Source organism: Idiotropiscis lumnitzeri, chromosome 7 (genome assembly GCF_059441095.1).
Source record: "Idiotropiscis lumnitzeri isolate Australia: NSW breed Sydney's pygmy pipehorse chromosome 7, RoL_Ilum_1.0, whole genome shotgun sequence".
Taxonomy (NCBI): domain Eukaryota; kingdom Metazoa; phylum Chordata; class Actinopteri; order Syngnathiformes; family Syngnathidae; genus Idiotropiscis; species Idiotropiscis lumnitzeri.
This window is the reverse complement of record NC_142397.1, coordinates 2,906,921-2,933,644: the sequence shown is the minus strand read 5'-3', so window position 1 is coordinate 2,933,644 and position 26,724 is coordinate 2,906,921. Positions and strand designations below refer to the sequence as shown.

At 41.1% G+C, this 26,724-nt stretch overlaps 1 protein-coding gene across 2 annotated transcripts in view; it reads left to right on the top strand.

Annotated features, from left to right (window-relative positions):
- The window catches only part of cntn5 (contactin 5), an 88,747-nt gene that overhangs the window by 40,936 nt on the left and 21,087 nt on the right, over positions 1 to 26,724 (top strand). For both annotated transcript variants that reach the window (XM_088300804.1, XM_088300803.1), the window contains exons 7-12: positions 4,034 to 4,237; positions 9,849 to 9,951; positions 15,066 to 15,247; positions 18,989 to 19,125; positions 19,262 to 19,391; positions 21,811 to 21,955. In XM_088300804.1, coding sequence (XP_088156930.1) covers positions 4,034 to 4,237; positions 9,849 to 9,951; positions 15,066 to 15,247; positions 18,989 to 19,125; positions 19,262 to 19,391; positions 21,811 to 21,955 — 901 coding nt within the window. The remainder of the gene's footprint in view (positions 1 to 4,033; positions 4,238 to 9,848; positions 9,952 to 15,065; positions 15,248 to 18,988; positions 19,126 to 19,261; positions 19,392 to 21,810; positions 21,956 to 26,724) is intronic.

Sequence of the window (26,724 nt, the reverse complement as noted above, 5' to 3'; positions counted from 1 at the left end):
GGCGTCCTCAAGAGGCAATTTGCGGGATCATTAGCAACGAAAGGCAACGTTGCTCGGCGTATAAAAGCATATCTGGCCCGAGCCGGCCTCTAATGTACGCACGCTCTTGTGAGTGAGAGTGACTCACTCGGTAACGTCGGCCGCTGCGCTGCACCTGTGGGAGCGCTTGCCGAGTGCTCTTCAGCCTCCGTTCCCACTTCCAGAAGCAATTTTTTTCCCCCTGACATCATCCAGCGGGACCAGCCGATTAATGATGTTCTCAAACAGCGGTCGCCGATGTTTTCGTGTATTTAGACGAACTGGCGTAGATACAAATATTGTGTGCCACGTCGTAAAGTCTGAGACATTGTTCGGGCGTCTGGGGGGGGGCGTGTTCAACCGATTGAACTTGTAAAATTGGGGCGGGATGTTGTCATTTTCACTTCTCCTCTACGGACGTAATGGCTCGCGGGACAGAAGAACGCAAAGACAAAGTTTAATCACTCTCATTCACAAAAGACCACCGTCATCGGCAAAGGCTACGCATTGACTATCGCCTCCGATGGCATGGAGGGGTACTGCTTCTCACGGCTTTTGCGTTGTGTGCTTCCGTCATTTTCGGGTCCGACGTGACGACTTCTAGCCCGACGCGACAGTCGCCCTGTTTTCTGCAAAAAAAAAATATACAGTTTTTTGGAAGATGGAGGTTTTTTGTCTTCTGGCCTTTTCCCCCTTCCGAAGAAAGCGTTACTTTACTCATTTTTCTCTCTTTTTGTATCTTGTGACATAACAGTCAGAGGCTCCTGTTTTTCCAAGGTAAAATTTCTTTCAGACTCTCCTGATCAATAAAATATTTTTGTTTGCTGTTTCCGACCGATGCTGGTCCACTGAACTCTGTCAATGCACCATTAGAACCTTTTTTATTTGAAGAGTGCTGATCCTTTGTGTGCAATGCAGTCCTATCATAAAAATAGGATGATGCAGCAGCAGGACGCCCTCAGTGATTTTCTGTCGGAGCAGCTTGGTTACAGTCGCGCTTGATGGAACATGCAAGATGCGTGGCTCATATCGGATCCGATGGATCAATGCAGATTTTGTTTTGCGTTCTCACTTGGGTTTTGTATGATTTTTACTCAGTTCTACGCACTTGGATCAAGTCGAGTGTTGTGCCCCAACTGAGATGGATCTCAACCAAGGGGCTGGGAGAAAAAGATCGACCAAGTTGATCTCAAAGAATGTCTAAATATATTTTCGGCCTTGCGTCATCCATTCTACTAAATGTAAAGCACTCATGACAATCCCTCCCATTCTTCCCCGCACCCACACATGCCCACACCCATTCCAATTTTTTGCGCAAATTAATTCAAATCAGTGCGAAATCAAGCGATGAGTGCCATGAACGTCATTTGCCGTCAGTTTTTTTTTTAATTTTTCTGGGAATGTGTGGAGAAAAGTCTTGGGCAACACGTTGGATCATTAACTCATTCTCTACCAGCCGAGTAAAACCCCCCCCCAAAAAAAGGATCTTTGACGTCTTTAGCCGTCAATGGCAGTAAATGAGTTACGCTGAGAAAGTACGAAAAACAAAACAGCAGATGGCAGCATTGGGTCTCTTTTGGTTGAGAGCACAGTGTATCAAAACAACGTGGAAGCTTGTGAACATGGCGGATCTTTGGAAATGTGACCAATACTAGTAGCTTGTGATTGATCAAAATGTTTGTCACGTTAAATCTACTACAAAAGAGAGGAAAAGATAACGTAGACTATCTTCATTTAGAAGTACACGTGATGACGCAGTGCACACACTCGACTAAATACGACTGCAACTACTAAATAGCGTGCAACTCGTTTGTAAATGTTGGCAAATGTTTAATTATTACACCAGTAATTCATTCTACATATGTTTTGCCGGCAAAAGAGCATTTTTATTTTTAAGCAAGAGGACCGAGGGAGCGTTCCTAATATTGTGGCGAAAAAGCCTTCAATTAGCGCACTTTGGTCAACCTGGCCGATTTACGTCGATATTGATCACAGGTGGCAAACGACCTTGCATTAAGGCGGCGACAAGACTTTTATTGCACTTTCAGCAGGAAGATTTACTCACCAAGCAAAAATAAGTGTGCGCTGCTGCCGTATGCGCGTCTACGACGGCCTAATCCCTCCATCCCTTTATCAAATAGTCCTTTTAGTAGATTAAAGCCGCAACGCCACCTAGTTAAGCTTCAAGCACCGAATTGAGTTCAAGTGTTTCCAGATGTGATCGACGCTGACACGGCACTTTATTCATTTTCCCAATTTTTTTTTTTTTTTTCACTTTGAAGCGCCGACGCCGCGCGGCTCGCGCTCTCTAGTTGGTGACAGATAACGCATGCAAATACTGTCAGGGCGTTGAGTAGATTAATTTGTCGCCGAGTTCATCCCCCCGCCCTCCCCGCAGCGGTGACGGATGTGTTAATATAGAAGAGCGCAGCGTCGACACAAAGCAGACGGCCACGCTTGGGTGTCATCCATCCTTTTTATTAGTTACCTTTTACGGGTTTTCAGGTTTTCTTTGTGTAACTGTATCTCGAGCTTTAATCAGCGTTATAGATGTGGCATTTGCACGCATACGTTGCGCTATCATTTAGTAGCATATAGATCGAATCGTTTTTTTTTGTATTCATCGAATGAGATTGACGATTCATGGATTAGAATTTTCATGGAATTGCGATCTTCAGTATTTCAATATTTGGAGTGTGTATTATTTTGCAGAAGTTTTAACTTTTAAACATTTCATTTTTCTTAATTAGATGCACTTTTTAATCTAGATGTATTCCTTTTATTTCATTGTTATATTTTTGATACGCTATATTTATTTTTAAAAAATTTAATTATTCTTTGAATTTATTATTTTATATTTTGTATTTTAACAATCAATTGTATTCTTTTTATTAGTTTAAATGTCAGATTTTATATACTTAATTACATTGCTTTTTTCACTTATTTAATTTTTTAATTAAGATATGAATTAGCATTCTGAATAAGCAAACGTATTTATATTATAATTTTTAAAGTATTTGTATTTTAACATTGAATTCTAATCACCTAAATGTATTTTATTAATTTTTTTTTTTTTAAAAATCACATTTTTTATTTTATTTTTCTGATTTATATATTTGAACACATTCTAATCGACGCCATTTTTTTTTTACCCCTTGTATATCACTCACTTAAACCTAACAAAGTTATCAAGTTAACATAATTATTATGAATGAAGCTATCGCTGAATTACGGTAGTACTATTGACACAAATTCTTACTCTCATTTATTTTTTCATTTCATTAGTACGTTTACGTATTTGTTTTTCCATTCTACTTGATTCTCATCCGGTCCCGCACACATTTATGCGTTAAAATTTGCATTATAACACTAAAAACATCATTCAGAGCTGCTGCTCCTCCTCAATTTTTTTTCTTCCTTTTGTATCAGCTTTAACGGTGGCGTCTGCGGCTTTATCTGCGACGGGACATTTACTTTTAGTCATTTACTTAATGCTGATCCAGACTGTAAAATATGGCGTCAAGACGTCCTTTGCCACATAACGAGGTAATGAAGGCCTTCTGTAAGAATTAGTGTCTAAGCTGCCTTCTGTTCTCTCGCTCTTTAAGTCTATTTACGAGCATTTGATTACGCTCTTAATTAATAGTTCAGTTCAATTTATTCACTATGCAGGCAGTTTTTGGAAGTAACATTTTGAATGTAAAAAAAATAAATAAATATAAATCACTCACACAGTACATGAACCTGTGTATGCGTTTTGATGTTGTCATTTCCACCAAAAGAGATAATACACAACGTGATTATACGCACAAGATAAGATGAGTTTTGATATGACCGACCCCTGGAAAGCTCAGTGATGTCTTACAAGGCTGTCTTATCTCATTTCGAGAGTTCTAGACCATTGTTGATTTCAGTAAATGGTGAAGTGTCCACGTTCCCCGTGGGTGAAATGCCGACATTGGTGTATACTCTACGTTAACATGAATTATTCTAATATTTTGCTAATATTTGGCAGAGATCATCTACAGTTGGGTGTTCAACGAGTTCCCGTCCTTCGTGGCCGAAGACAGCCGGCGCTTCATCTCGCAGATGACGGGCAACCTTTACGTGTCCAAGGTGCAGCCGTCGGACGTGGGCAGCTACGTGTGCCTGCTCAAGAACACGGCCACCAACGCCCGCGTGCTCAGCCCGCCCACGCCGCTCACGCTCAGGACGGACGGTGAGATATTTTAGCGTCTTTTTGGGTCCTCCGTTGAGGGTTCGGTCTGATACGTGTGTTTGGTCTCGTCTCATTATACAAGCGTCAGTCCGTTTGAATGGAATGAATGTTGACCTCCTCGATTTTCTTTTCTTCTTTTTTTAATTATGTTGGCCAGGCAGTCTTGCAAGGACATTACCATGAATGAATAAATATAAGTTATGTGTATAATAACAGAAATAAATGGAATATATAAAGAACATATTAAATTGGACATATAAAAATATAAAATGAAACAAAAATTCATATAGCTCGCTGTAATATACATTAAAATAATAATAAAAATAAGTACATTTTACCCTATATTGTTCATTCTAGAAATTTTTTTTTATTAATAAACATGGGGGAAAAAGATGCCCACATTAAATAAATGCATAAATAACTAAAGAAATTAATAAATCATGCATATAAACAAATTAAAGATGTTTCTAATGTGAAAAACATTGCAATTAACACTGCTTCTTCTTTTTATTTAATCGAATTCATGTTGAACTAAATGAACGTGTTCACTAAAACAATAAAAAATACTTTAAATCAAATACTGAATTAAAAAAAAAATCCTAGTGTTTAAAATTTCATCATTGTCGGTCGGAAACTGTCATCACAAACCACGGTGTGAGATGAAACATTTCAACAAATTGACATTTTCCACTTTACCTCATTACTTGTTGCACTTTTTTAAGCAACTGTGCCTGTGTTTAACGTGCTCTATAAATAGAATTTGACTCAACTGAAATTTATGTAATTTTGAAGCACGATCGGTCTAAGAAGCAAACACGTTACACGTTGGCGTCCTGTCGATGGAACGTACGTGTTGTCGCATTCGGCATCGTGGCTTACTTGCAGCTTCGGTGAAACTGGTTTCCCGAGGGAATGTGGCTCATCAATAGCGCCCCCTCCAGGGGCCGAGCGGTGCGCGTAGCTTCCGTTCCACCTGCGTCCGCATGAGCGTCCATCACGGCGCCGCTCGGGAGCCCGTCAAGGTTTTGACGCGGTCCCCGGTGATGGAGCGAAAGGGCCTTCGTGCCTGGGAAGCATACGTCAGCTCGTATTTTTATGACATTATTAAATGATGACATTATTGGATGGCCTGCAGCGAAAAGTCGAATTCTTTGACCTTTTTTTTTTTTTTTTTTGCAAAATGATCCACTGTGGATCGGCTAAGTCTTAGCTGGTAATCATGCCGATGGATTCCTCCTGTCCGACCTGTTGTCGAGATGCTTGCAATGCATTTAAAATCCAAGGACGCTCGCACAACAATGTTTTCCACTCAGAATCATTATCAAGCTTCTGCAGACCTTGCTAATTATCTGATCATTTGAATCAGGTGTGTTATAGCACACGGGAGAGATGGAAAACAGGCAGGAGACCAGCCCCTCGAGGAACAGGATCGATGACCCCGAGTCATCTCACCACACTAGTTAACTAACTAGTCAACCAACCTGTCAGTCAGCTAGAAAACGCTGAAAAAGTCATCACAGCTGCATATAAAGTGTTGGACATCAAGTTAAAGATGGAAAGTGCAAAGTGCATCAAAACAAATTCATTAACCAAAAACCGTAATCGCAATAAAATCATGTTGAGTGGAAAGACAAAGAATAAAAATGTTTTAAGACTCACAAAATCCAACCAACTGGCAAGAAATGAAGCAGCTAACCTGCCATCCAGCCAGCGAGCCAACAAACCAGTTCAGATCTGCACCAAGAAACGTCGAGCACCCTTTCTCCAGCCATTCTTCTGAACACCCCACCCTCAAACCCCACCCCAAAAAATTAATAAATCAATAAACCACTTAATTGAGTTGCCAACCAACCGATTCACTAACTAACTTGCCAACCTGCCAGCAACCCGAGCCAACAATCTGGAGCTGCACCACAAAATGTCAAATAAAAGCTTCTTTCTTTGACCATATGCCAAAAACTTAATTAACCATGATGAAAAATATACTTTTAGGATGTATTAGGTGAAAAAAAATATTTTCGAATTGCTTTTGTACAAATCGTTGTGATTTTGGAGTGCTTGACCAGTGTGACATTTTGCACCTCACCATCGATGAGCCGCCTGTTTCCCCCCCGAAAAAAAATGGCCTCTGAACAAACTGTTCTCAATTTTGCCAACAGTGTTTGCTCATGAATCCGCTGCATGCGCCACATAAATGGAACAGCACGTCGAGTGCTTTCAGAACCACGGACGTAACATTCCGGCCAGTAAGCGAACAGGCTGGCTTCTTTCGGCAACAAACAATCAAGAGTTCCAAACGAAAATCCAAAATGCCAGAGAACTAATCCCTCCCCCCCCGCCCCTGCTCCAACCCCCTTGGTGGCCTCATGCAGCCTGCTGCCATATTGCGCGTCCCACTTTTAAAATGGTGAAAATTGCATTGGCGCACCTCACGACAGACGGCCCCAAATGTTGGCGCGGCGGTCACGGGTGGCGACCAATCGCACGGCGCAATCTGTGTCTCGCTAAAAGTGATTACACAGTATACGCTCCGAAGCTGCTGTCGCGTGCGCGTGCGCGTGTGTGAGCGCAGCTCACGGGTGTCAGCCGCAACCGAGGCTCTTAATCAAAAACAAGCATCTGGGCTCCATTACGGCCCGCTGGACGCCATTGATCGTCAGCTCGCATTCCGCATCCAGCAGCGTGTGTCCACAGGCCTTATCATTGCAACACATCCTGTACTTGTACGGAACTCGTGTGTGTGATACTAAAAAAAAAAAAAAAAACTCTGGTAAAAGTAGAAGTACTAAAAAGTGGATTCTGAAATGCATTCCCGTAAAAAAAAAAAGTACAAATCTTTTTTTTCCTTAATCAGTTACAGTGCTATGATAGACTGATATTCAATAAAACCGTCAATGGCCGCAACCGTTATTCCACCTGAATGCAAATTAAGTGAAAGCTCGTACAATTGAAAGTTCATTTCCCTGAACAGTGTTAGCAGTATAGAAACTATAAGGTAATATTCACGCCATGTCTTTTCATAATTTGCTTCATTTCAAAGTAGAACAAAGCAACGGCGTAGCCGTAGAAGAAAGCATTTCAACCTTGTTCAATCTGACCGCAGACGTTAAAGTGCAGCCGCGATGACGGCTGATAATGTTCTAGCAGACATGTTTTTCGCATTATTTCTTTCCTATTCAATGAAGGCTGAGGCTCGGGGGTTGAATTTATGGGATTTAAAAAATATATATATATATATATGACAGAGGCAAGAAATAAAAGGTGAAAATTCATTATTTATTACTTAGAAGCCATGAATACGCCAAATGAAATGAGCAATTTTACCGTTGCGCATAAAAAACATGGCGTGTCATTCGGTGCACTGTTCATCTACTAACACGAAAAGTAGGGAGGGGCGAACACCGATACCAGGTTTTGGTATCGGGCATACCAGCCGTATTTTAAATTATCGGGTACTCCTTGAGGCTGACGATACCAGCCACCGATACTTAAGACAAACACAGTAGTTTGCACTCTACTGTGGCAGTTTGACGCATCAGCTAATCATCATCAGCGTCCGAAAGAAAGGCCTCCGTACACAATATTCTTTGTCATTGTCTCAAATGAAATTCTATTTATTTAAGTACTAGAGGTATTGGTGCTCAGTATCAGACAGTACTCAAAGAGTGAATACTCACACTGGCACTTGTCTGAAAGAAAGTGGTATCCAACATCCCTCACTAAAATTGAACGTAGCTATGACCATCTGTTGTCGACATGTTCGTTCATGTCGTTAAATCTCAGGGTAGACTGTTTAGTCGGGAGTTGGGGATCCTGCTAGTTAGCATTTAGCATGATGGACGTCAGGATTTATAGTGCCATATTGTTCCTTGAAAATGTTTGAGTTGAATTCTGAATTATTCAAACTGAAGAACAAGCAAAACACACACCAAGTTAATCTTTTTGAACATATTGAGGAAACCTCAAGAAACCTGAAATTGTCCATTGAAGTCCTGATTTTATGATTTCAAAAGCAATACGCTCATTAAGTAGTTGGTGCGTAAAGCCAATGAAAAAGCACCACATTTGCTGATGTGTTGAACCGCTCGTGAATTTACGACGAAAAAGAGTAGTAAAACCCGATCGATGGTCAGAGTTTTTCTCCTGAGGTTCGTCTGTAAATGTGTGGCGTCATAGCGTTGCCAAATGTCATTTTTTTGTGCGATGGTCCACTTTCGTCACATTCAGCTGCTCTGCTCGGTAAAGAGAGAAGACAAAAAAGTTAATAAGTGAGCACAGAAAAAAATCTAATCAATTTACAAAAACTGTCTAGCATAATAATAATAATTTCTTGTTGTTTGTACGAAAATTAGCTGGTCGCCATATGCTGTGATGTGATCGCGAATGGATATTAATGGCCGCCTTAATCGCGAATCGCATAAACAAAAGGAAGCTCGCTTCTCTCGTGTGAGTGGAAGAGGTGTGCCGTTTGTCATGTCGCCACTTAGCGGGACCGATAGCACCTTATCGTCTCGCAATGCGGATAGTCGAGCAGATTGGTTATCCCGGCCTGCATTCGCACGTTGTGTTAGTACATCATCTTAATGCCGCGCTTCTCGGTGACCATTTAACACGGCTAACTCAGCCCGCCGTCGATGTGCTACCTCTGCAGAAAAAAAGAACTATTAACCTTCTTAAAACAAAACATCGGGCACAAAAGGACGTTGCGGAGATGGAGGGGAAACACAATTATTCACTTTAATGTTCGAACGATGTCGCCGCCCACGTTTAATAAAGTGTGAAAAGGAGAAGTGGATGGTTGAAAGATAAGGCAGATGGTGCACTTAATGTGGACGTGTGCGGCACATCGTTTCCGTTTCTGATGTAATGTAACGTCAAGAATCTTCTTTAGTGGACACGATAAAGACACAGAAGAGCGGTTTACATTTAAAGGAGTCTTAAAGTGAGCAGGCTGGCCGTTACCTTTTGACTCAACGACAACCCAACCGAATGATTTCGACATGCATGGAAAATGTCTTCCACAAACCAGAAGATGGACATTTGATTTCCACTTAATACCATATAGGACATTTACCTCGAAGCCTGTTGTTTACAAACAATATTAAATCCTTTATTGAATAAAGGATTTAAGGGGTGTCAAACCTACGGCCCGCGGGCCGGATCACACCCACAAACGGGTTTAATCTGGCCCATGAGAAAAATTGAAAATGCAAGAAAATTGATTCAACCACATATTTTGATTTCAAATTTTTCCTGCCACTGGATATTTGAGTTTTATTGTATTTATATATTTATTGATAGTTCATTTATATTATTCTGTGTTCTATACAAAATGTGTATTTTAAGAAAAAATATACATATATATAAAAAAAAATATATATATATATATATATTTACAGTTGACCAGGACAGCATGCAAATAGCCATAATCTGCATAGTTACGTATTGACCACGATTGCTTTTCGTGGCCCCTGCTCTATACTTACTCCACATTCAAACAGCACTTGAAAATGGCAAACTCTCTATACGCGACGGTATATTGTGGAATCTGTGATTCCCAACTCAGCCAATATATTTTTAACCACGCTTTCTCTTCCTCAACCTTTACCAGGTGTCATGGGTGAATACGAGCCCAAAATCGAGGTGCACTTCCCCACCTCTGTGCTGGCTGCCAGGGGCGTCACGGTCAGACTGGAGTGCTTCGCGCTGGGCAAGTAAGTCAACAAGGACATATCGCGCAAATAAACGGCCTATATTTGCTGCAACGGACGATCAAATGAAAAAAAAAAAAACAGCACGGCTCATCACAGCTCAGTTAATATTCCCCGTGTTTTCCTGTCCTCTTTAAACGTCTTTATTCCATTACATGACTTCTTCAGGCAGGATGTTAAGAGAGTCGGGAAGAATGAATGTGTGTTAGATGCTTGCTGGATCCACCTTGAGGGATGAGGCCTAATGTATGCGCGTGTGTGTTTTCTTGCTCTGTGTTGAATGAATGAACGGAGCGGGACAAGGTTATATCGGCACGGAAAATAAATGACATTGTAATAGTCGTCTGCCAGGAGGGAGAGTCCGTAGAGAGTGCATTGCAAAAGCACTTAGCACACTTACTAAAGTTAGCGTCGCGGTAGCTGTCGGAAATGCTGAAAAAGTTATTTCCACCTCCTCCTGGGAGGCGAAGTTTGGGATGTTCGGTTTGTATTAGAGCAATATTGATGTTTTTTTTTTTATATATGTAGGTTGTCTTCGGTGGATATTCCCATTCATTCCCATTTGGTGAAAAGCAATGAAGCCTTATTATTGAAAAGGAGTAACATCTAAAATGAAGTAAAAAAAAAAAGATGAATAAAGTCGTGCCTGCGATTACGGCTGGGTCTCAAATCAAATTTACAAAATGGTTTTGGTTCAATACACAAGGGCCGATTCGATTTTCAATTCATTTTGATCAATTTTCGATTCAATCAAGGATTTCACGCAGTACCAATTTTACTTTCATATGGAAGGCATTCTCAAAAGAACCAATGCTGCAATGAGTAGAAATTGCTTGGTGTCACAAGGTGCATCAGTAAAAATATGAATATTTACATTAATAATTGAAGCCAATCAGTTCCATTATTCTGGTACGTTTTATTCAAAGTGACCTGATCAAAACATTAAATACGTTTGCCTTCATGCTTGTTGGCGCTGACTTCACTGCTTCCGCCATTTTGTTTTGATACGCTACTTTCCCAGTGAAGTGACGAGATCACGCGTGACATCACGTCAATTTCTGGTTATTAAAACTATCAATATATGGTTTTATGAGTCAATATCAGAAAAACGATTAAAATCGATTCATCGATTTTTTTTTTTTTAAATTTATTTATTTTATTTTTTTAAACCAGCCCTACCAGTGATTCACGATAAAAAGATGCAAGTTTGTGAAAATATAATTCATATTTCCAGTAAGTAAACATGTCATTTAACAATGATAGTGTTAATATAATGAAAATAATTTGACATGAGTAATGTAGCATGAGAAATAGCCATAGAAGTTTTTTTGTTCTTGATTTTGCTTTCTTTCTTTTTTTTTTTTTCTTTTTTTTTTTACGTTTTCTTCACTTGGATCCTGAAGTTGACTCATCTCACGGGCGACAAGTCCAAGACTTGGCGGACGTCTGAGCCGCAGACTGAAACTAAGATTTTTCGTTAATTTTACAACATTCAAACAAACAAACAACAACACGCTGCGACACATTTCCAATCTTCTCCGGAGAAAAGTGATTTGCTTTTGTGTAAAAATTATCTTGCATCACACACTCCATTATGTTTAGAATTAGTCAGCATGAATTATTCATGGCTGTCTGTCATCCAGTGTCTCTAATCTAAAATAAATCACTGAAAACCACATCGCCGTTTACCTAGATTCCAATCAGCGTCGCTCATTACGCCGAGTTACTTCCCAAACATCGCAACGCTGGGGACTGAAAATTCTACCGCCCCAAAAAAATAAAATAGACGAACAGCAGCTGTGCCTGGCTCGCTCCTCAATAAACTCAATTCTGCTTGATAACGTTGTGTCAGAAAGCCATTTCCAGTTAGTTGAGATGGATGACTCTTCAATGGAGGAAGTGACGCTCCTTAGAATAGCGTCGGGAATTAAGTTAGGGCCGCCCTTGATCTCAATGGACGCTGGCAAACCAGAGTGCAAACACGGTGACCGTGATTGGCGTTATTTGTGGCCACATCATGTTGCGTTCAAGAACAAAATTGTGAACCCGGAACCTTACCGAGCCTCCTTTTTGTTTCACACTGGGCAGTACATTTCTCCTGAGATTTCGTTGTACGCTGCGCACATTCAAGGCACCTTGTGCCGTATGGAGCAAAGCGGCCCCAAAAGAAAACCAAGCCCCATTCACGTTTCAAGCTTTCTCACATCAGGTCACACATTTCGCAGCAAAGTCCAATCTCATCAGTTTGAAACTATGACCCTAATTGCTGCACTTTAACAATTTTTGTGCGGGCGTAAATATTTTGTCCATGTGTGCTGTGATTTGGAGGTTCGCAGTCAACCTGGGGAGGTGCCAGCTTTTGAACAGGAAACGCCGTAGAAAATGAAAGCATGGATGGTTGGATCAAAGTTGAAACGGCGCTTTTTTGTTTTTTCATTCCAAGAAAATGTGGCGTTTCTTCTGAGAGTTTCGTCTCCCCACTTTCTTGCACTTAGGCCCTGAAACGTTTTGGATACTTTCACCCAAATTGCCGTACAGCAGCTCACTCACTTTTTCGTTTAACTGACCCCAAGGGGAATCAAACTCTACAAATCCTGGCAGCAGCTCGTTCAGCCTCGGGGGGGGGGGCAGAATGCGGGGGGGGCAGAATGGCGAGGGCCTTGGCGTTCAGTGGCGAGCGGGCGGGCGCTTGTGGAGTGGCTTGTTATAACAGCGGGCTGCGCTCTTGAGGCGGCCGCTTAATGCGTCTGAGAGACAGATGTTTTTGGAGGAGGGAAAAGAAAAAGAAAAAAAAAAAAACGAGTCGTGGGTAGACAATACGTGGATCTTAATCAAGTGAATCAAAGCCATCTTTCACTGGCAGCCTCGCATAGAGTCGATGCGAAGCCTTAATCACGGAGTAATTCCGAAGGTGAGCGCAGTTATTGTGCGGAATGCTAATTGGGATGTCATCTGCATGGGAATCAATGAAGTGAATAAATAAAGTGCACCACCTGAAGGGTCTTGGACACGTTCCTCCGGTCTTTAGCGGAGGCTTATTAATTTATTTGACGTCCACAATATTAGACATCGCTAACTACTCATCTTCTGGGTTAAAGATAACACTAAACTGCTTGCCCCTCGAACCACAACCACCTAAACGCTAACCCCAATTTGCAAACCATAATACTAAGGCTAAGGCTTTCTCAAATAGTGGGGATGCGCAGTTCGATGTTGAGCGGGTCGTGTGCGGCGCTGGGGAACATGCTTGTTTTCCGCCGTACTACAATAAAGTGTAATTGCACATCCACTCCAGTAGTTGGCAGTGGCACTCTCGTGCAGCTAGTTGCAAGTTGTTGTTTTTGTCTTTCGTCTGGGTGGCCCGCCATGGCCCGGTCCAAAGTGGCCCGCTGACCGGAGGTTGGGGACCACTTCCCTTACAAGACCTTATCACAGCTCCCTACTCCTAATTCTGATTCTGAACCCTAACACAATCCTAGCCCCCTAAACTAAGACCAACCCCTTAACTGTAATCGGAAACCCCAACGCCATAGGTGTCAAACTCTGGCCCGCGGGCCAAATTTGGCCCACAGTGTAATTATGTTTGTCCTGCGAGGCTATATTCTATATGATAAAAGTAACATTCAAAATGATAAAAGTAAATTTAAAAACTCAACATTGTACTGCATTAATAAAACCACCACAGAAAATCTCCCCCTTACAACCGATCTTGATTTAAAAAAAAAAAACAACAAAAAAACATTTGATGTCCTTGTGATTGTGCAAAGACTTTGAGGCTTAGGGGCGCGACACATTTCCGGCTCGACTTGGTGATTGATGTGCTCGCTGGAGGTTGGCGCGGCGTCGCGTCTCCGCCGCTCGAGAAGCCGTCACATCCAGTTGTCATATAAGACCACGAGTGACGGCGTGCGTGTTGAGATATTCGACTCATCCATCACTCACGTTCAAATGGGCACACCGTGAACAAACGCTTGGATACATATCGGCACGCCGTTGTTGTCGTTTTCTTGAAGTGCATCGAAATGTAATAGCTTGTAAATGGCGCTCAACTTGTGTTTACGTACAGGGCAGCGATTTTTTTTTTTCCAGATTATTCAGACATTTTTAACATCTGAAGAAGACAGCACAAGTAAATCCAAAATATTGCTTGTTAAATATTTTATTTGTTCAGGGACTAAAATTCTGATTTAATCTGGTAAGATACAAAAAAAAATTGCCTTTATTTTTGAATGATAAATTTACTGGGATGAACCACAGTTTTTGGAAAGAAAAATATAATTTCACTCTCCTGATTATGGCAAGTTTTGTTAAACAAAAAAATCAATTAAATAGTAACTTTCAGACAAAAATAAAGTAAGATCCAAACTGAAAGAATTGGAAAAAAAATTCAAGAACTATCAAATTTGATTTGGGACTCGAGCCAATCACAGTCAGTTACTCCAGAACCAAATTTAATGAACTCCAAGCGTCTCTGGCTTTTGTGAAGTTCATGACTCAACCATAAAAAAGTTCCGGAGCAAAAAAAATTGCATCTGACAAAAAAAACAAAAAAGCCAAAGCGCTGTTTTGCATTTGCCAAGAAATATTGATCACGTGATCAAGTTGATAATCCCCAAGAAATATATTGTGTGGTCTGACGAGACAAACGTCTGACATTTTGACACGTGTGCGGTTGATGAAAAGAACATCATGCCAGCAGTCAACATGACGGTGGCCGTGTGATGGTCCGGAGGTGCTTTGCTCATTCATAACCTGGACGACTTGCTGTGATTAATGAAATAATTCATTTCACTGTCTGCTAGAAATCCTGCAGGCAAATATCCGGCTGTCAGTTTGAGGACTCGGTATCAAACACTCTTGAGGCGGGACTTAAATCCAATTGAGATGCTGAGATATGACTTTAAACAGGCGGTTCATGCTTGAAAACTTGGAAACATTGCAATATTACCAAGTTAAACAAAATATTCTGCCCCGTGAAGCAAAGAGTTATTTTTGCAAAGGGTGGCACGACCACTTATTTAGTTGAGGGGAAATTTATTTTGATGATTTGTATTTTCCTCCTTAATAAATACAATCATCGGGACGAGTGCAATAATTACTGTCGCTTCCCCTCACAGCCCGGTGCCCACAATCACATGGCGGAAGATCAACGGCAATATCCCGAAAAAGGCTCGACTACGCAAGTCTCAGGCCGTCTTGGAGATCCCCAACGTCCAGCTGGAGGACTCGGGGACGTACGAGTGCAAAGCCGAGAACCCCAGGGGCGGGACTGCTTTCAAGGGACATCTGCAGGTCTACAGTAAGTCTTGAACAGGGTTCTCTTTTTTTTTTTTTTTTTTGTATTAAAATTAAAATGAAAAAAAAATAAGATCGATAGTAGAGTAGTTGGCATTTTATTACTTAATTGGTTAATTAAGGAAAATTAAATTAACTAGAAATAATACAGACAGTGACTTAAGACACAATCAAAAAAAATTTCCCTCCCAAAAAAACCAAAAAAAAATTATAAAAATAAGACTCAACTATATACTGTTGCACTTAATAAAAATGAAAAAAAATAGGCTAACTTTTTTTTTTTTTTTTTAATTTTTTCTTAGGCGAGCTGTGTTTGCTTTTTGAGCGTGTCATTTTTTTCATGGCAGAACTTGCTTGCTGCAATTAAGTCACATACCCCTCAATTAATTGTTTTTTTTTTTTAAATAACGTTTTTTAAAGTGTAGTAATTTCTTTCCAGAAAACCATGACCGGCAATGTGTCAATCAGAGTATCATTTGAGTTTCACGACGCTGTCCGTTTTCATGAAGTCCGGACGTGACACCAACCCCGGTTATCGTCACCGTGCCAAAGGCTGTGGCGTATTCCCGGAAAAAATTGGGCTGAGCGCTCCTGTAAAGCCCTATTAACTTTTTCATGAGCTCTTAGCGGAAACGCTGGGCCGTTGCCAACAATATTTTCTTGACTGGTGGCAGGATTTATTTTTAGCTGCAAGCCGAGAGAAGACCACTGTCAGGAAAACTGTAATTATAGATAAGAAAACATTGCTAACTACCGGAGCAAATTAGCTGCCGCTTTTATTTTAGAACTTGGGTGGGCAACATTTTGTGCTCAAGGGCCTCATCGGATTTTTAAAATGTCGAGGTTATTTTTTAGATGAGATTTTGAAAAAGTGAAATTGAGTATGGAGAAAATGTACTTTTGTATTAATTGTTGTATAAAATAGAGGTTCAGTTTTTTATGATTTAAGGTCCGTACGTGTTTTGGAAATGTACTTGATTTCGTTGACTATTTTGTTGCTTGAGAACAAATAGTTTCGGTCTGTGGATTGCCTGGCCACCCATCAAGTGTGAAATTACGCAACCAATTCAATATTTTGTCATCCGCATATTTCGGAACGTGTGAGTGAGCAGCCGCTGTCTGATTTACACAAATAAAACATTGGATGTCCTTGCGACTCCGTGAAGATCTTTTTGAGGCTGATGGATGCGACCCATTTCCGGCGCCACTCAATGATGTGCTTTTTTTTTTCTTTCTTTTTTTTTTCCCCCCCATCTGTGACTTGGTGGCTTGGGTGTGTTAAGTTGACACTTTCAAGTCGGAGCGTTAAATAAATAAGCGGCACATACTCAAATCAAGGAGAGGTTTTTTTTTTTTTTTTTGCAGGTAGAAGTTGTTAGTGTTTCTTTCATTACACATATTGACACAAATTTGATGAAGTGCTGCAGGCACGAGTGAAAATATTGTGATTTTTTTTTTTTATACTCCTGCCTATTTGCTCCATTTTTTTTTTTTTTATCATTTATGTATTTTGACCAAAGAATGTTAAAAAAAACAACCTTTGTCCAAGTCAATTGGCATCTTTTTCCTATTCTGAAAACATGCACGATATGCCACGTTTAAGACTTTTCCTTCGAAAAAATGTTGCATGAATTGTTTTGCTTGCGATCATAAAGGAGCGCCACCCAATTCCAGCCGTGCCGCCCGCACAAGGCCAACATAATGGAGTGCCGCAGCCTTGGCGGGACGCGCTTCCAAGGTCCCGCCTTGATTCAGTTGACAACACAAGGAGAAAAGGAGCCCCAGCTTGTTGTGGCTAAAAGTAATTTCCTTGAGGTCATCTGATACTTTGGGCTTTTGTGGTGAATTGGACATTCCTGGCCATAAAGGAGCAATCAAGCAACAACATTGTGTGTTACTGAAATTGCGGCGAACGCTCGGAAGACACAACAATGGTAACAGTGGCAACCCGGAATTGCATTTGTGGTCATGAAAAGCTACAAATCTGATGTAGTAATCACACTGGCCTCATAAAAACATGTCATTTGGAAAAATTAAATCACCAGGAAATGGAATCGTTTTCTCCCCCCAATTATTCTCAGCAAATTAATTGCCTTTGGCGAAAAACGTACCGGTTTTTGGCAAGTAGATGTTTTTGAGCCCTTTGACGAATCTTTCAAGACCTCAAAAATATTGAGTTGAGTGACAAAGTAATAACTGAAGCCACCAAAACGGAGAGTCTACTTTAGTGGTTTCCGACCAAAAAGCAGAGAAAACGACCTTTTTGTGGAACGAACAATTTTCTTTTATGGGCATTTGTGACGCCTCAAACGATAAAACAACAAAGTTCTTGTATTTGTATTTTTTTAATTTTTTTTTTTTATTTTGCCCTCTTACCTGATTTGGTCAGAGCATGGCATCAAAGTCTCTCATAGCAGCGTGCAGGATAGTCGGAAAAATCAGCTTCTTGACAGAATGCATAAACTAGAGCAGGAAGTCCGCCATTTTGGGCGAGTACAAGGGCTCGGGAATTGACCTAAATGTCCTAAATGCCGGATGCAATGTGAAATTTCCACGCTGTTATGGCGACACCATCGAGTGTGGGCGGAGCATGATGTCAAAATTTGGTCAATTCAAGGGAGCCGTCTTTGGGGGGGGGCGGCTGCCATCTTTAATTTTCTTTGAATTAATTTACATCCCTTTCATTTCTGTCGATTAGCCTTCGTGGTTTGTGCATTATTAACAGAACTGAGGAAAAAGTTTAATACAAAAAAAAAAGGCCTTGAAAGATTAAACTAAAAGAAGGAACGAGCGAGCGAGCGGTGGTTGCTCGGTTCTTGGTGGCTGATTAATATTCTCGCTCCCACGCAAGACGAACGATCCGACTCCAGCGAAAGGTCCTTGTAAATTTTATAATCTCATGAATATACGTTCACGTATTGAAAAATGCATCCAGCAGATAGACAGAGACTTCCAGATGAAAAGGAGAGCGCATAAAGCTTACGTTTCTGGGGGGGGCGTTGCCGTGTAAAAGCTGGGTCACAGGAAACGCATCGGACAAGAACATGTACACTATGGGATGAATATTTCCACACTTAATATAGAAACATTTCACTTCACGAATATGCGAGATTTTGGAAGTAAGGAAATTGTCATTTAGTGTACATTATTGGTGTGATGGTTTGCAAACCACCTTCCCAACTTTTAGGGATTGTTGCTCTCTTCAAAAAAATCACGAAATAACTCAATCTAAATTTGAAAAAACATTTTCGTTCACGAAATATAAATTAAAATGTAAATGGATCCAGATATTATTTTATTGATTGATTTTTTTTCGTGCAACCACTTGACAAATTAAAGTGGAGTAAATTCAACAAAGCCTTTTTTTTTTTCAGTGCGCTATTCAGACAACTTTGCTGATTCATCACTCATTACCAGATTGTTTCCATAATACACAAAAAAATGCTAGAAGAGTTTTGTCCTCGGTGAAATGGCATGACTCCTTCTTGTGACTAACTCCAAATCAGCCCTGAGATTATTCCAAAACTCCAAAATTGCATTGCTGTTGATTTCACAACTTTCATGAAACGTTCTCTTTCTCTTAATGAAGTCCTTGCGAAAAGCAAAAAGTTGATTTTTGAATATTTGCTCTGATTGTGGATAAGTGAGCTCAAAGCCAGCAAAACAAGATGTAGACCACATTTGGGACAGTTCTGTGATTGTATTTTTCCTCTTGGTCTTTCTCACTCTCGCTCGCTCTTTTTAGCGCTGCCGCAGTGGGTGCGAATGATTAATGACACTCAGCTGGATAGTGGGGAGAAGCTCCAGTGGGAGTGCAAGGCCACGGGGAGGCCCCGGCCTACCTATCGCTGGCTGCGGAACGGTTTGCCCTTGACGTCCCAGGTACAAGCACCTTGCCTCTTCTTCTTTTTTACTGAAAGAACCGTGGAAAAAAAACCAAACTGACGGGGGTGCTGAATGTCGTCACGAATCACCATCAAACGGCCATTTCTTCTTCTTTTTCTTCTTTGCATTCCAGGGTCGAGTAGAGATCGTGAACGGCGAGCTCTCTATTCACAAATTGCAGCCCGCCGACTCGGGAATGTATCAGTGTGTGGCGGAAAATAAGTACGGCGCCGTTTACTCCAACGCCGAACTCAAGATTTTAGGTAAGCACTTTTATGACACACTTTTTAAACCTGTTTTTTGGTTATTGTGACGTCATTCTGTACTTTCAGTAATGTAAAGCAGAGCGAGTCAGAAAAGGAGGGAGGGAGAGAGTGAGAGTGAGATTGCATGTGTAGTTCGGCCTTGAGGATTCAATTTTTAAGGAGTCTAATAAGTCCATTAGCATGGGTTAAGAATGGGTTTTTCCCCATAAAAGCAAATGACCACATGACAATCACCACAAATGTGTCTCGCACTTGTACTTGAAGTCCGAGCGGCGCTCGGTGGCCACGAGGCTTCGCTCAGGTCGTCCTCTGCGTCGCGTTGTTGATGCGCCATTTTCTCCTTGTCATCTTCTATAGCAGAACGCAGCTGGTGACACCCGTTCCCCTTTTGCGTAGCCCCCGAGGGACGCTTTGATTTACTGTCAGCGTGGCATGCCCTTTTTTGAAGGGGAATCTGTGGCATTTGGGAGAATCAAAAGCCCCTTTTTGGGTTGCTGTTTTTTTTTTTTTTTTTTTTTTTCCCCTCCATCAAAATGTTGACTCTCTGAGCAGTGTACATCTCAACTGATTTATGAAATGTGAGAGACCCCACACATGACAAGGAAAAAGTCAGCGAGTGTCTTGTCTGGAGTGCAGAGGTTCTCAAACCAAGGCTTGGCGCTCCATAAAATATTCGGCCAGAATTGATTGTTGTATCATTTTACGTCACCTTTCTAAAGTCTTCTTTTTTTTTCTTGGAGAAAACACGAAGCAAACACTGAATAATTTCACTTGAGGTATGGACTGTTTAACTAAGGATGTCACTAATTTTAGGCTAGTATCTTGTGGCAGTGTTGAAGACAAGAATAAAATGGTTTTTTTTGTTTTTTTTTGCTTCTCAAAATATGAAAATATGACATTAATATAATTTTACAATTTTTATCCTTGTCCTAACTTTTTTCTTGTGTACGACTTTATCTCAAGATTTTTATTTTTTTATTGGCTCAAAAATAGACAACTTTTTAATTCCCACATTAATTTGACTGGCGTGACAAAATCCAGACCACGGCGAAATATGCTTGCTCGTTGTCTGCCAAACCAGGCAGTTTTTGTCCAAGACGGTGCCTCTCAATTATTTTTTTTGTTACTCCCCCCTAGGAAGAATAAATATTTCACACCCACCCAACTCGCCACCATGACTATAAATCGTATCATTTGTCTGTAAAATTGTTTTACGTACACTTCTACAGATGAACACTCAGACAATGAAAGTGACATTGCCACCTACTGGAATGGATGTGATATTACACACTCCAGTATGAAAAAAAAAATACATATTCCCTGGGGTCATAGGTGCCAGCCGCGCATCATACCCGCTACCCCCTTATTTGAAAATAACTGGTGTAAGTGCTCTTTACTTCAAACATTCCTAAATTAAAATATTTCCCCCCTTCTTTTTGCAGATATCTCTTAAATATCTTTCCCTTATTTATTTTTTTGTAACTTTTTAGTGTTGTATTATGACTTTGTCCATAAAAAGAATTCTTCCCTGTAAGAGGCCCCTGAACCCCAAAAAGTTTGAAAGGTCAATAATGCTCTGTGCTGGGCTCGTGGGAATGAGCTGTGTCATGCTGACCGGAAGACGAGCAAAACTTAAATGAAACTTTAACAAGACCTGACGAGGACGGATGATATTTCCGATCTGGTGATGCCGCCGTACAAACCTCAGGACTGATTATGTGGCTAATAACTCGGGGCGGGCGCTCGCCTCGCACTGTGGGCCGCATCAGCTTGTGCCGTGAGGCCGATTGGTGGCGAGTGGTGGCAGACGCCACCAGCGGCCAGCCGGCCGCGCTCCTCCTCTGATTAAGACACGCCAACACCAGCGCAGGCGAGCACGCTTCCGCCTCTGCGGCCCGGAAGGCGGGAGTGTGTGGCGGCGCCGGGTCAGCCTTGAGCTACGGCTGGGATTAGATTGTCATTGTGCGGAATGTCACTTGGAAAGCGTCACTCAGCATTTGAATAATGCTGGCTGACAAAGCCTTGCAGCCTGGAGATGGCCTTGATGTGTAATACAGATGATGATGACGATGATGCCTCACTTCACAATTACGCCTTCTCTTGTGTACACAACAGGGTTATAATAATTTCCTGTTTTTAATTATTTTTTTTTTTTCAAAATGAAATCATTTTGACCTTTGTTGTTTTACATTCACGTTTAATTAGTTTTTAAAGCAGGTTTGTTACTTTGTATTAGTTTTTTTTTTTTAATGCTTTGGTTTTGTTTTTAGTTTTAATATTAGTTTTTGTCATTTTAAACATGTGGAGTTTTTGTCGAGTGAAAAGAGTAATTAAAAGTAAGAATTGTGTAATAAAGTCAAAACAATTTCTCAAACAACTAACCCTGTTGCTTCATGACTTTTGTCCACCTTCACAGCGTCGGCGCCCGTCTTTGTGCCCAATCCGTTGCGAGTCATCGCCACGCTGGGCAAGGACGCTTCCATCGAGTGCAAACCTCGGGCGTCGCCCAAACCGCGGATCACGTGGAGGCGAGCCGACAGGAGGATACAACCCAGTAAAAGGTAGACGGCACATGCATGTTACCGGATTTGGAATTGGGCACGTATGCGTGTGTGTGTGTGTGTGTGTGTACGTGTGTGTACGTGTATATGTGTTGTCACTAATTCAAGGCCTTAACTAATTGCTTAAGTACTTACCATACATCATCCTGTCACAGCAGGCAAAATCGGTTCTTTTATATTTCAGTGTATTCATTTTATGAATGAGCATAATCAGATTATGGCGGCAAATATTTAATGTTGGACAATTTAACCTTATTATGTCTTTCTAAAACGAGAGCATGATGTATAGTGATGATACATGGTGCCACAAACACTCACACGGAACATGGAGATGCTAACGCTTGGTAACCCGATTGACTCCGGGCTTTTTGATGCCGCTCACTAGGCCACGCCCACTTTTAGAGGCACATCAATACGCCAAGATACTACAGCACCGACTTCACTTCGGTTTGTAGCTTATTCTATTTGCGTGCAGCATAACGGCTAAATGCCGCTTCACCATGTTTGCTTTGAGCTCCGCTGATTGACGAGTCTGTTGGTCTATATCCTATTAGCATTTTATTTTAATCTATTCAAGACCGAAATCATCACAGTGATTTATAGACCAGCAGCATAATTTAAAAATGTGTTCTACAGCTCACTGGGAGGATTTTCTGATCTCTTCGTTTGGGTCAGAATCCAAACTGCAGCGTTCTGAATGTGATGCAGCTGTTTGATGCTCTTTTTCAAATCACGTCAGACGACCGATACAATAATTCAGTCGACTGGAGATAAAAGGATGGAAATTTGGTCTTTGGTTTTTAAAGACGGTGACTCCAAGTGAATTAAAACATGTAACACATTTTATTTGCGGAGGTTTTCGGGGTCTTGAATGGATTTTCAATTTATTTCTAACAGGGAATATTGATTGGATGTAATTATATGAAACCACACGGTATTTTCTTTCTTTGTGACATTCCGCCGCCGCCGCTGCACAGCACACACATGCAGCTATACCAACCAATAATTGTTTACTGACTGTTTTAATAGCAACATCTGAGCGTTCCAATCTTGCATGTTAAAAAGCGTAAAAGTTTATTTTTATTTCCCCTGGTTGAAATATTCATGAAGTCGTGAAAAGTTTGCCTCTCGCAATATTTTCACATCGTTATTTTTTAAAGCGTTCTCCCCACGGCGAGGGCCTTAGGAGGCGTGCCGGTTTTATTAGTGTGACTGAAATGAAGTGTCAGAGCGAAACAAAACATCTTTGCAAGTCATTCCGAGTATTGCCAGCCCCCCCCCGCCTCTTCCTTCCCTCTTGGAGCCCGCGATTGCATTCGGGGGCTCTCGTCCACTTTGAGGCATCATCTCTTCACCAGGAGCATCTGTCGGGCTCTGTCAATCAAAGTGAGCGACGCTGTAAAAATGTGTATCAGTCAGCGTCGGCACCTTTATGTTTAGCCGCCAAGATTCCGCCCGGTTTAATGATCAAAATCCTCGGGAGTGTCGTCCGCTAACATGTCCAAGTTCCTTTGATGTGGTCATTTTAATAGAAATATTTCATCTTTTAAAAAACAAAAAAGTGAGAAGAGGGAATTGGGCTGTTGTTTGAACTCTGCGTCGCTGCTGAAGGATGGCTTTTGGCTTTGCGCAGTGTGCGGGCCTGTAAAATGATGATTAATGACTCGGGCTCATCTGAACCCGATAAAGCCTCAGAGGCATTCGTCAAAGCTGCAAATCTATTTTTCTGTGGCAGCCGCTGGGAAAGTTGTACCTGCGATCGGGCTCTTATCTGACCCGAGATAAAGTCAAGTGTTTTGGGAGCAGAAAAGTGTTCTGAATTTGACCTCGAAAGCAGAGTTTGCCAACTTCTTTTCAGCTGAAGACATGAATTACAAACACGGGTTCTACACAAGCAATCAAAGCAAGATTTGGTCAAGAAAGTGGCGTGCTAAGAGGTGGCTCGACGGCTCGCTCCTCGCTACTCGTCTGGCTAAACATTTTGGCCCGTCACGCCGAGTAATCGTCGTTTCCTTGGCGCCGAATGAGCTACATTTCTGATCAGTCTCACGAAGGGGTGACAAAGAAAGACGGATAAGTGTTGCTAATTGCTAAGCTAACCCAAGAGTGACACAGCTAGTGCGTTTAACGTCGTGATTAAGCGCTTGGGGGGTCAAGTCCACTTTTTCGAGATGTCTGGAACTGCTTTAAAGCGGCGAACATTCAACTTTAAACGTCAAAATAAATAAAACGGCAAATTAATACGGGTCTGGGCTAATAGACTTTGGAGAGAAAATCGTACTTGCTAAACAGAGCCCATTAATAAATTAACTTCCGTTACTGTCAGTCAGGAGGAGTGGTCTGGAAGGTCAAAAATATAATCATGTCATATAAAGTATTTATAATATCCATAATGTTCTTTGATTGTTTTCTCAACATAGTTTGGAGTTTTGATTTTAACTTTTGAGGTGTGCACAATAAATGTTCTCAATATTATATTACAGCAGATCTCATCATTTATTTTATTTTTTTTCCAAATCAATTTAGCTTTGCTTCGGGTCATGAAAATCCACTTTGGTGCGCTCCACAAATTTAAGAAATAAAAACTGTTGATTCTATTAAAAAAAAAAAAAAACACCAATTGTTCATTGTTTATATTGTATATTGCGTTCAGTCACTGGGATAAATCAGGAAAAAAAATTGCTCCATAAAATGAAAAAGTCATTGATTCGCAAAACTGCTGCGTGAAATAAAAAAAGTATTTCGAGCCATAGAGAGCAAATAATTTTTTGAGAGGCAACTTATTGTGTAGAAAATAAAAAAGTTTTTGAACCACTGCTTCAAAGACTAGCGTTGACATCAAAGTTGCCCGGACGTTGCCAACCAAAGATGGATCCATTGGCTCCCGTCAATCCGCTGGGACAAAAATCAATGGGCAAGGCGTTAAAAAGGTCAGTGTTGATCTAGCGGATGATAATGGCGATTCCTATCTGGAAACAAAAGCGGTGTTCAGATGCTGACCCGGACCGACTGTGGCAAAGATTTTATGACATTGGCCTTTGTAGAGCGGCGAGGTTTATAGACGGCGAGGCCATCGTTCTTTTTCCGGGCTCGATCGAAAAGGCCTGCGCGTTTATCTGCCATTGACAGCTGTCCTGACTTAATGAAGGTGCGTAATTAACATGGATTTCCGCTAATGTTCAAGCCTTTTGTTGCTTAAACACAAAGTATTAATCCCGTTTTTTTGTGAACAATCTTGGGTATGTTTTTTTTTTTTTTTTTTTGTCCTTCTAGCACAGAACCGGTTCAATGCAGCTGTTAATTCATTGTTATTGCTGAATGCCATGACTCTATTTTCGCCTACCCGGAACCGATCGCCAGTCAATCACCGGGTCCATATAGACAAACAATATTTCACATCGAAATTCACAAAGATTGAATGTAATGTTTAAGCTATTTTGGAGGAGGCGGGAATCAAACCCGGATCCCTTTGACTGTGAGTCAGGCGCTCTAAACAAATGCCGCAACATGCCACCATTGTTTGAAGCTGTTGATTTAAAAAAAAAAAAGATAATATGCACACAAAAAGCTTTTGCTTTCTCGTCCACAAATTTGTGTTTAAATGAACATACTTTGTGGCTACTTAAAGTATCAGTCCAGCCAAAACTGCCCCATTTTTTCACAAACAATCTCAGTTTATATATTTTTTAATCAGGAAACTGAAATTAGATATTTTTTTTTAATAAGTGACAACTTAAAAAACGCCTACTCTTAATGAGAAATATGGCCACGCCCCCCTCCGCTCTCTCCACGTTTCACTCCGATGTCATTTTTACATGCAAAGCTATTATATAAGTGCCACTGTTAACGTCAATCAAGCGTCCCTTTAATGTGCTCAGAGGTTATAAATTCTAATAAAAAAATGTCTTTATCGCCCTTTGGTGGCAATTCCAAAAACCTTTTTGGGCGAGAATTACTCATGGATTTCGTTGTTCGTGACAGGGCTCAGCCTCTAACACTCTATATCATGAGCAAAGTAGAAATGCCTCCTGGAAATGGTTTCCTAGTTATAATAGGCCTTCTGATCGCAAGCATGACTTGGAATGAAATGACACCGATGCCTTATTTGAAATGTAAATAAAACTTAAATCCCATAGCAGCATCATCTTGTTTTAAATAGGTCACTTCTATATTGCCGATTCTTTGCTTTAAATATCCTGCACTGGGCTCCATTTGCATGTCGCGAGTCGGCGCCGGTCGCCGTCTTGTCCTCTGTGTGTCAGCGTCCTTGCGGGGTGGAGGGGACGTGAATTTCCTAATGCCCTCGTTTGAAAAATGTCTCCTGGCTGCAGATTGCCTCGTGAATTGCTCTTGTCAAGATTCGGTCACGCCTTCCCGGCTTCCTCTTTGCCAATTTCAATCAGCTTCTCGCATGATGAAGGGGGGCGCCGCGTAGATTTAAATGCCAAACAATATTAATTAATTTGAATGGCATAGACGCCTCAGCAGCCTGAAATAGATGACGAGGAAGGAAAAAAAAAAAAATGTTGTTCCTGCTCTGATGCATAATGAGATGTTGTCCTCCAAAGGGGGGATTAATTCACATGTGCAAAGTCATATAACCTTCAAGTTTCACACTAGTATCAAGTTGGTGGTGCAAGGCAAACTGAGAACCTCAATTTGAATTAATGACGAGTCACATCATCACATAACGCTCCCAAATCATTCTCAATTAACCACACAACCAACATACAGCTCAAAGTAGTTAGTTGACAAGCGCTGTTATTGAG